The 11,015-nt window shown below is 38.3% G+C and overlaps 1 protein-coding gene across 1 annotated transcript; it reads right to left on the bottom strand.

Annotated features, from left to right (window-relative positions):
* Positions 1-1,549: 1,549 nt before the first annotated feature.
* Positions 1,550-2,448, bottom strand: LOC149828878 (uncharacterized). Its single transcript, XM_090017776.1, has 2 exons — positions 2,339-2,448; positions 1,550-1,737 (listed from the first exon to the last, which is right to left on the bottom strand). Exons 1-2 carry the CDS (start codon positions 2,409-2,411, stop codon positions 1,610-1,612), a joined length of 201 nt encoding a protein of 66 aa, XP_089873902.1. The 5' UTR covers positions 2,412-2,448; the 3' UTR covers positions 1,550-1,609.
* Between the last annotated feature and the right edge of the window lie 8,567 nt (positions 2,449-11,015).

Genomic DNA, 11,015 nt, shown 5'->3' with positions numbered 1-11,015 from the left:
ATCACTTTTAATATGGGACTAAAGGGGCCTGCTTCCATCTTTCTTCAGATATGGATTGGGTGTGCCTGGTGATGCTCGGTCTAGCATCTTCTACTGCCAATTGTCTGGTAGGAGCAGCTAGTGCAGGTTACCTTGTGTTGAAACACTGCAAGTTCAAATCCCAATGGTATCGTTGTATAACTGGTAGGGATCTGCCTAACCCTAGCTTGCCTTTAAAAAAAATCATCAACTGCCAATTGCATAGCTAACCATTCTGCTGTAATGCGACCAATATTTTAAGAGTGCGCATCATGTCAGAGGCAGTTTTGACGGTATACCATCAGAGCTGCATTGGATGCCCGTTCATTCATTTGACGGGCAGCAGCCAGATCTAGGGATGGCGGTGGACCGGGGGGAAAACCTCGTCCTGTTTGGACCAAGGATGAAGGGCATGAAACGGGGATGGAGGCAGGGATGAAGGTTAAAATCCATCATCGTGCGGAGATGGACTTACGCTTTCCCCCATCCCCTCCCAATCCCCTCCTTGCCCGTCCCCGTCCCCACCCAATCCCCATCCTCATCCCCAATCTTTCTAAGGAATGACAATATAGACCGAGGGGAAACAGAGCCCCACCCCGCTTTGCCCCTGTTTGGACTGGGGATGGAGGACATGAAATGGGGATGGAGGCGGGGGTGTAGGTTAAAATCCATCTCCGTGTGGGGATGGAGGTTCGGATTTTGAGACCGGGCAGGAGTGGAGACCTTGTCCTCAGGCCCGGCCACTGCCATCCCTAGCCAGAACACCATTTAGTTTATTTTTGTTCCAGCCATTCATTTTTTGCACTGTAGATGCTGTTCATCTAAAACTTAAATGGCTCTCAAAAAATTTGTGGCCCAACTAAGAAACAACCTATTCATCCGTGGCGTCATTTTGGCTGCCGCTCATCAGATAGATGAATCATACCTTCAAAGCTGCCTCTGACCTCATGCACTCTCTTTTATTGCCATATAGGGGATGATTCCAATATTAAAGAACACATTGGGGCTCACTGGAAAACAGACGCTCGGTTCTTCGTTTCCATGTGATTCAACTACCAAAATTGAAGACTGTCAAAATCCCAACTTGCTGTTCACGTGTGTGTGTATGTACTAACGCTTGTGCATGCAAGTGCGTTTATTGGATACCAACGGGTGCTAGGCTTGTCTGGCAGGAGCAGTTAGTGCACGTCACCTTGTGTTTGGACATTGCAAGTTCGAACCCCAAATGGTATGTTATGGTTGTATAACTGATAGGGTCTGCCTAACCCCAGCTTTCTCTGTCAAAAAAAAAAAAAAGTGCGTTTATTGGCTAGTCCTAAAACTATAGTGTGTGGATATGTGTGCGCGCGCACGAGCATGCACAAGGGCATTCGTCTCGTTTATAAAGATTTTGTGAGTACACAAGCATGCGGTGAGAAAACCTCTCCTTTTTATAAAACTAGATGTATACAAGTTTTTTTTGTGTGTGTGTATGTGTGTGGCATGCACCCGCTCTCGTGCAAAATGATAGTGCAGTAAGTACACAGGATTATCAAGAAAAAAAGTGTTCGTTTCTGCTTTTAAGCACGTATTTACATAAGAAAAAAAATCTTCACTTGTATGGGAGGGAAGGAAGAGCAGGGGCATGCGACTCCATCAAGATGGACCACAAAACATGCACATCTTCACATGGGCAAGACTTCACATCCTCATATAGAATGTAGATCCCTCTCCCTCTGCCTGTAAATTCACATCCATCAAACACCCATCAGTACCCAAATCCACTCCAAACAACGGAAAATTCCAACTGATGCTTGTTTCCCATTTATGTCGTCGGTACATGAATCAGAAGCAAATTAATGAAGGTGGAGAAATCGGATAGTGGGGTTTGAAAAAAAAAGAAAACATCTTGCCCCTTCAATCTGTGCATGACTAAAATGATGAATATTACCCGGTAAAGAAAACCATCAAAACATTTTTGTTATGTGCAAGTTAAAAGAAAATCAAAGTTCCCAAAAGTCTGAAACCTGTGTAAGAACGGAAGACAGAGGAAGTGAAATTAGTAAGACAAAGCAGTTCTTTGCCTTTTACTTGCACTGTCAGAGCAGAAAATAAAATTGAAGTCTCTTAATGAAATTTACTAGGAAAGAGCATTTCTTTTCTTATCATCATGTACCAAAGTCACAAAAAAAGTGGAGCTTCATAGATGTATTCTTGAAATTCAGAGCAGAAAACAAAGCTACTTAATTTCTTTCTTTAAAAACAAGAGGGGAGGAAGAAAGCCCTTTGGGTTGAACACATGAAAGGAAAAGATGAGAATTTAGGGAAGGAAGCAGCTTACTCTTCCTCCTAGCAGAATGCAGGCGCCACCAAAGCTTCTTCAATGGGGAGAGCAGGGAATGCATCCACCCCATTTGGAGATGCTGGGGTGGTTCATGATGTGTGCTCTTCTTGGGGAGGAAATAAGGAGTGCATGAGTTTCTTCCACAAGGGGTGAACTTTGAGGGATCAGTATTTCTGCATATTTTTCATTCCCTGGAAGGCTAATCATGAACACCTAACCCTTTTTGGTACCATGTCATTTTCAAACTTCTTTACCTTCCGGGGGAATGCCCTCTGTGTGACTATCAATCTCTTATGCTTCCCTGCTCTTGTCACCCACTTCTCCAAATATTACTTATTATGCCTCGAGTCATTTAACTTTGAGTATAAAGGTACCAAAGTAGCCTGACTCCCTTCATCAGAACAAGTGCCATACTGCAATTTTCACATGCAAAAGTCACAAAAGCCTCACTGATTCCAAGATACATGTTGCGTTTCTTCAATTAAACTGCATTTTTTGGTTGTTTCTTATCATTGAAGCCTCATGATACTGTGAGTGCACTCTTCGTAAGGTGAAGGACTTCTTTGTCATTGTTGAGTGCTCAAAATGGAGTGTAATTTATCTATTCATTAATTTCTTAATTTTGTTTTTTTATCTTCTTACGTGTCTATATCACAGGCTTCAAATGTTCTAATTTTTTCGACACCAGTTATACAGCTATACCATAGGAATTCGAACTTGCAATCCCAACACAAGGTAACATGCACTAACTGCTCCTGCCACACCGCCAAAAAATATGAGAGAATGCACCTTCGACGGTAGGTAACTTGGATGTTGTTCATCTTAAAAATGAACGAAACCATCAAAACAATGCATAAGCACATTATGAGCCATGTAAAAAAAAGTGGGGTCCATCTATGTGATGGGCACACCCATTCATGTAGGTTTTGGATGCCATTCATCTTGTAATCAACGGCACTCTGACCTGATCCAAACTCAAAAAATATTAAAAACAAGGTGTCCTCTAAAGGCATGTTTCATTTCTTTTTTTCTTTCAGTCCATGGCAGTAATCTTTGTTATTTAAAAGGTGGGGCCCCAGAAACACTCAAGATGTGAATGAACTATAGATTTTATCCAATATCCAATTGAAATCTATTCCATTTAGTTGAATTTGGTAAGCCAAAACCATATCCGATTATAATAAGGATACAGATATATTTTTTATTTTTTGCTACCGAATCCAACAAATATCTGAACTTGATGGATATCCGAATCTGTTTGCATATAAAAGAATATATATTTTTTTAATATTTACATGAAGAAACCACGCTCAAGATCATAGACCTAGCTGCACTGGCTCTGCCTGCCATACTTACGATCATTGTCCCGGCAACATAAAACTTTGTGGGCTTACCCCTTGCCCCTCAGGAAGTCACCATGCTTCGGCTTGCACAAGGGATGACGCCCAATGAGATTTGAAGTTAGACTGCCTGCCTAGCGGCCTATGCCCCATTCAATTACGGTAAATCTCTTTGAGGCTCAAAAAACTATCTGCTATGCGGTTTTCACCATTTGAATTTGAATTTGAATCTCTTTAGCCAACATCTGATTAGTCGAATAAGATATTGGCAACATCCTATCCAAATTCGAATGTTTTACATTCCTACTCAAAAGCAAGATTCAGAAGCTACACTCCACCCCTGTTCAAGGATAGACATGGTCCTCAACTTTGTGAGGAAGATAAATAACCATACTGACTTTCATAAGATGAAAGAGGCAATTATACAAGTCAGTTGTCCTTGAATATTGGACTAAATCATGGAGGAAAGATGGAAAATTTTCGATTAAAAACTGAGGCTAGTTTTGTCAACTTTCCAAAATTAAGGTTTGTGTTTACATTAAAAAAAATTAAGGGATTTCATTTTGGTTTTTTGTCATTTGTCAAAGTTGATTGGTTTCATTCAATTGACAGAGATTGTAAACCTAATTTTAATGTGTTTTTCACACTTTACAAAGTACTCAATTTACATTGTATCCTTTATTGCGTGAACACATTACCCTTTTTACAGAATCGTGAATAAGATTATCATCTTGCTAACTGTTCCCTTCCACCAATCCCTGTGGGCCCAAAAAGTACCAAAAGTTTGAACTTAGTTTTGCTCTTCTTGTCTATGTAAATAAACTTGCAACTAAGTTCACTGGCGTAGTGGGGTGGGCCTTGGCTGCTAGACAGGCAGTCAAGGTTCCATTCTCATGGGTGTCGCCCCTCTGCGCAAGAAAATGCATAGAATAGGCCTCAAAGTTATACGCTGCCAGGACGATGACCGTAGGTATGGCAGGCTGAGCCAGCACAACCGGGTCTTCGCCGGAGCGATTTCTTGGGTTATAAATTTAAAAAACAGTTCACTCAATTTAAGCATTTAGTAGGATTGATTAAAATAGAGCTCTTTGTCTTTTCCTTTAAAATAAAGGATTAGCAAGCGTGAGGGTTATATCTCTTGATTAAGACATCCATCCCAGTTTTCTGAGGGAGCCCTTGCATTAGCTAGGGCCAAGCCAAGTGGAGATATTGACAATTACCCTCCCATATATGAATGAGAATCACTACATTTTAAAAGTATTCCTACATGCATTATTGTACACAAATTTTCCTATCAACTCTGACATGTTGATAGGCCTGCCATTTTCTTGATGAGAGAGAGAGAGGCCTGTGTTGATTAGTGATGAGAGGGGTTCCAACGGGTTGGATCTTTTCAGTTCTGAATCTGAATCTAAAATGTAAATAGTAGACTTAAATTATCAGATCCAAGGAGGTAAGGTTGAATCTAAATCCTAATTACATGCTGTAATACTGGGTCCCCAAAAAATTGAACAAAAACAAGCTATTTATATGTTAAAAAATGTAATGGGGCTGGATTTTAAATTGGATCAATTCTACACCCGACTTAAAATGCTGATCCGAATCAAACCCGTATCTGAAAGTAATTCAATTGAACATACCCGAATCTGATCCGAACGTACATTTGCATCTTAACGGATTCACATCTAGAAAAACATGTCAGAGACTCAAATCCGATATCGGACCATATCCAATCCGTCTGCAGCCCTAAATTATAGATGAAAAAGGATGTCCAGAGAGAGAGAGAGAGAGAGAGGCAATTGGATGTGTCGGCAAAATGGTGCCAAAATAATGAAAAGTTGCAAAAGTTCAATGACATCAATAGTTTGAAAAAGTGGCCCCTGTTTGGGGTCAAATAACTAAAATTAGAAAAGGTGGGAGAGGATCCATTCCTTCAAATTTGAAAATGAAGTCCCATGGTTCCCCAATACCTCACCAACCGTTCAATGGTACACCATCAAAGTCATGGCAGGTGGTGCAGCCATGCCGTCCGCATTGGTGGTGGGTACGGTTTTTAGCAATGTTGTCAGTATGGGTGCGTATCGACCTATATCGGGCCAATCACAAAATCGATACGATACTGACCCGAATCAGCTATTTTTTAATAAATATAAAAAGTAGCTAAAATTAAATTTTAAATAATATTTTCATGGTTTTAACACATGTCACGTTCTGATTAACACATAATACTTTTTAATTATTTTTTGGCCAATTTCAGAGCGATACACTTGAGTATAGGTATTGACCGATACATCTGAATCATTGGCCAAATGATACAGGTCTGATTTCGATACTGACAGCATTAGTTTTTAGGCCACAAGCGAGCTGGGCAACTCAAGTTGTTTCGAGGTCCAATAACTCAACTCTGCTAAGCATCAATAACATGAAGTGATCTCAACATATATTGATAGAGAAAGATAAGGTTAGGCAGGGATGGAAGCAGATCAGGTCACGCTGAACATGAGCTTTTTTTGTTCATACCAACATTGTGGCCGTCCGTTTTGTATTTTGAAAAGTTAAAAAGTCAACGGAACAGTTATATGCTACGTGGCATTCATCGAAAATGCAAACAGACGGCCGCGATGTTAGCATGAGCAAAAAGCTGCAAAAAGCTCATGTTCAGCATGACCTGATCAGCTTTCAGCAGGGACCCCTACCAGTTATACAACACTTGCAACATTCCAACACAAGGTGATGTGCACTAACTGCTCCTGCCACACAAGCAGAGCCACAGCTGGTGATGCTACCGACATGGTCTTGAACATATACCGACATATGTCATATACTCTAGAAACTTGATAGAAACTCTCCTTCAATACCAAACAATTCCTTCAAATTAACAGTGATTGTATTTCACATTTACCGTTCCAAACATATTAATGAGGCCATAATCACCAATGTTGTTAAAATCGGTTCACTAGGTGAATCAGTTTCTTTAAAAAACCAAAGAAATGAATCAAATCAATTTTGAATTGGAAGATTAAAAAAAAAACAGAAAAAAATGAGAATAAACGGATTTAAAAAAAATAAATACAGAAATAACAAAATAATAAATGTCAATATAGTCAACATTCATAAAGATGATATTTTAAAAGAATGTTCATAAGGTAGCGTCACAATTACCACCCATTAAATAAAACAAATGTTTACACTTAACATAAAATGTCCATAACCGATTCCACTTCAAATCGATTTGATTTTGTCCGATTCAGATGATTTGAGCCAAAATGGATCGATTTTTTTTGGGAGAGAGGGGTCGAATCGGCTAAGAGCTGATTCCATCTGAATCGACCGATTCAGACAACATTGATAATTAATAATTGCCCTCATCTAGTTTCTAGGTTTACCTTCTTGCTCTTCATTTCTCTCTCTTGAATGCTTTTTGACATGCTTGGCAGCTCATTGTATCTCTTCTATGATTGAACGAATGAATAGGTTTTAGTTTATTCAAAAGGGAATCAGAGGATTGGCTCCTGCTCATCAAACACATTTTGGTAGGGCCCACAAATTTGTTGTTTGTAGATTATTTTGAAAATTGATAATTACATAAAATCATGTCCCCTACACCTACCATTGCTAGGGATGACAGTGGACCAGGGCGGGGATAAGGTCTCCACCCCCATCCCATCTCAAAATCCTGTCCTCCATCCTCGCACGGGTTTTGATTTTAACCTCCATCTCCGGTCTAAATGGGGCGAGGCTGGGCGGGGCTCCGCTTTCCCTTGGTCTATTGCCATTCTTAAAAAAGGATTAAGGGTGGGGACGGGGACGGGCGGGGAAAAGCGTCCATCTCTGCCTCCATCCCCACAGTTTTTTATTTTAACCTCCATCCCCGTTTCATGTCCTCCATCTCCGATCCAAACGGGACGAGGCAGGGCAGGGCCCCAATTTCCCCAGGTCATCCTTAACCATTGCAAGCCCACCCAATATTGCTTTTAAACATTGGGGGCAAGCCCCCTGGTCCCTGAAGAGAATTGAGGATTCTTTTTGGTTTTTGGATGGCATGAAAAGGATGGGGATGTACATTTGTGCTTAAATGCCTTTTTTTGAGCTTTCAACAACTTGTCTTAAAATGATAATTTGAGGATTATTTCCCGAATAAAGATGTAAACGGTTTGGATTCAGATCGGATGTGATCTGTACCATATTTGACTAAATGTAAGCTAAACAAATTTAAATTTGGATTCAGATGCCGATGATGAAAAGCTCTCAAGCCTGATCTGCTTTTTTTCCATGTAAATGGGTTCGGATATCCATCAAATTCAGATACTTATGGTAGCAAAAGATAAAAACAATATCCACATCTGATTATGATTTTAGATATGATTTTTCATGTAAATTGGATATGATTTTGGCTTACCAAATGCAACTAATCGGATATCAAATAAAATTATATCCGACTGATTGACATCCTATTCCCCAATTTGGACCAAGTCCTTGGTTTATTGTCAAACTATATTTGCCATGGCATTGTATCATACTATGACTGCAATTTTAAAATGTAACTAATTTATTTATCGATATTTTGTTGATATCTACCATCAATTTAGGGTATTAACACATTTCTATCATATTATAGGGACGTCTCACCTGCTTTGGAGGTGTTCATATTTTCAGTTGCTGGTGAACCTAGCCTGGTCAGACCTTGTTCTTGCCAATTGATTTAGGAGAAGATGCGAGAAATGACTTTTAATCTGCCCCTCAGGAATTTCCTCTCAGAAAGATCGGGCACTTAGGGATGTAAACAGATTGGATTTAGGTTGATTTCAGTTTGGATGCGGGTTTTACCGAATCCGTCTAATTGCCTCTTATCCAATCAAGTTCAGATTCAAATTTGGAGAAGAATGCATAAACACTCTAACCAAATTTGCATCCAAATAGAAGGATATTCTTGAGTGAAATCTGAAAAATTAATTATAATTCATTAAGCCCCAAGGGTTTTGGTGTCATTCCCATAAGTGACAAACCCCTTGCTCAACCCAAACTGGATAGGCTTAACCAACATGATCCCGAAGATGGTTTCTCATCTGTAATGAAAAAATATTAGATTCCATTAAATTTGAATAATAAATGCCTAAAAATTCAAATAAACCTTTATTCATTTATTACAGTGACCCATGGCCTCCTTTTTGCTGATGCATTTATTACAAGTTTTGGAAAGTTATAAAGAAAAGAACAATTTACAAATACACACCTCACTTTTGACCTAATTACATTTACCCCATTTATCCTCCATATATTCCACTTCCATAGATGCTTAATTGCTTTTTGCTACACCTACTAATCATAATCATAGCCGAGCCGGTGTTAAATCCCAACGTAGAGCGCCTTGTAACCTAGTTTTCTTCCCAATGTGCATCCATAAAACTCTTGAGCTCAAACTTTCCATTTTGCTAATAAAGCAAACCAAAATTAATAGTAGCATTCACATACTTATCTAGACTACCAACAAACATTCGATAATAGGTGACATCCTCTAACTCCTCTTCATTTTTTGACAATTTCAGGTTTGAGTCTATAGGAGTTAAAATATATTTGGCATTACTCATTCCAAACTTAAATACCAACTTTCTTGCATGTTGATTTTTGGAGAGAAAGATAACTTTATCACATTTTTTCACCTTCATTCTAAAGAAGTGGCTAAGTTCACTCAAATGTTTCATGTCGAACCTAAGAACCAATTCATCTCTCAACTTTGTTACTTCTACCTCATAATTCTTAATTAGAATCTTGTCATCCAAATACAATAAAGCCATGATATATAATTTCTCTTGCTTTTAAACAAACAGGCTAGAACTCAAATTTGAGACCACATAACTACAAAGAACAAGGTATTGAGAGATTTTACCATACCAAACCCATGGAGCTTGTTTGAGGCTGCATAAGGACTTCCTCAACCGGGACACATGGTTAGGAAACTCCTTTGAAATGAACCTGGAAGGCTGCCCCATGTATATTTCTCTATCAGTTTCATCGTAAAGAAATGCAATTTTCACAAGTTGTCACATTTTCCATCCCATGCGAGCAACCAATGAGATAGTAGCCCAAATTGACACTATTTTTGTAACCAAGCTAAAGGTTTCTTTGAAGTTCATGTTGACATATAAACTTGATTTTTCAGTCTCTTTACCTTCGCTCCAATGATCATTCACATAATGTGTTGGATGTTGTTGCTCATAATATAAAGATATTATCACTTGAAGATAAATGAGACCACTTGAAGATAAATGACTCATTTTAAGCATATGAGTACATGGACAAAAAGAAACTTGATTTTTCAATCTCTTCACCTTCACTCTAAAAATCATTCACATAATGTGTTGAAAGTTGTTGCTCGTAATATGAAAATATTTCATCAAAGGTCACCTCTCTTGAAGTATAACATATTTGAGTTTGGGGATTAAAGCACTTCTAACCTTTTATTTGATAATCATACCCCACAAACACACATTTTATAGCTTTTTCATCTAACTTCCAGCATATGGTACATGAATATAACATATAGAGTCAAATACTTTAAAATGAGAAACCAAAGGCTTAATCCCATGCATCACTTCACAAGAAAATTTCATAGATATACTACTTGATGATTGTAGCATAAATCCAACTTCTAATCACTTCACAAAAGGTCCTTAACTTGCAGTTGACCACATCATTTTTGGTGTGATGTGTGAGCATAAGTAAATTGCCTCTTTATACGGTTATACTGGCAATATACAAGAAACTCATTAAACACATATTCAACCCCATTATCCATCTTTAAAACCTTATTCTTTTTTAAAATTCATCTTCAATCATGTTCTTAAAAAACTTGAACTGGGTAAGCACTTCATATTTTTCTTTTAGCAAGTACACCCATGTGAACCTTGAGAAATCATCTAGAAGAACAATCATGCAATTGCACCCTGAATAACTAAGCACTTGACATGGTCCTAGCACATTAGAATAAACTAATTCGGATGGTTTATTGCTTCTAATAGAAGAAGACTCTTTAAAGTGGAGTCTATGAGATTTTTTATATTGACATCCTTCATATTGACCATTAACATCACAATTTATTGATCTAGGAAGTCCTCTTAGTAAATTTTTATCAATCATATTTAACTTATCAAAACCAACATGACCTAGCTTAGCATGTCATAGGCTAGCAGTATCATTTTTGCTTATCTTATTCACATAAGCATCACTTGTTGAAAGAACATAAAGAAATTTCACGTTCTTTTCTTGAAATACAACATCTGCATCAAATGATTTAACATTCTCTAAGACTTTCATATCATTAGGGCAAAAAGAGA

This window comes from Nuphar pumila, chromosome 9 (assembly GCF_984573655.1).
Source record: "Nuphar pumila chromosome 9, dmNupPumi1.hap1.1, whole genome shotgun sequence".
Classification (NCBI taxonomy): domain Eukaryota; kingdom Viridiplantae; phylum Streptophyta; class Magnoliopsida; order Nymphaeales; family Nymphaeaceae; genus Nuphar; species Nuphar pumila.
Note: the sequence above shows the minus strand (reverse complement) of the source record. Positions and strands in the feature narration are given on the sequence as shown.

Bases quoted from the DNA above. Each gene is read 5' to 3' on its own strand.
- LOC149828878 (XM_090017776.1), bottom strand. From the start codon at position 2,411: ATGGGGTGGATGCATTCCCTGCTCTCCCCATTGAAGAAGCTTTGGTGG. The intron at 1,738-2,338 runs GTAAGCTGCTTC...GTGAATTTACAG, and splicing joins GCATTCTGCTAGGAGGAAGA to GCAGAGGGAGAGGGATCTAC.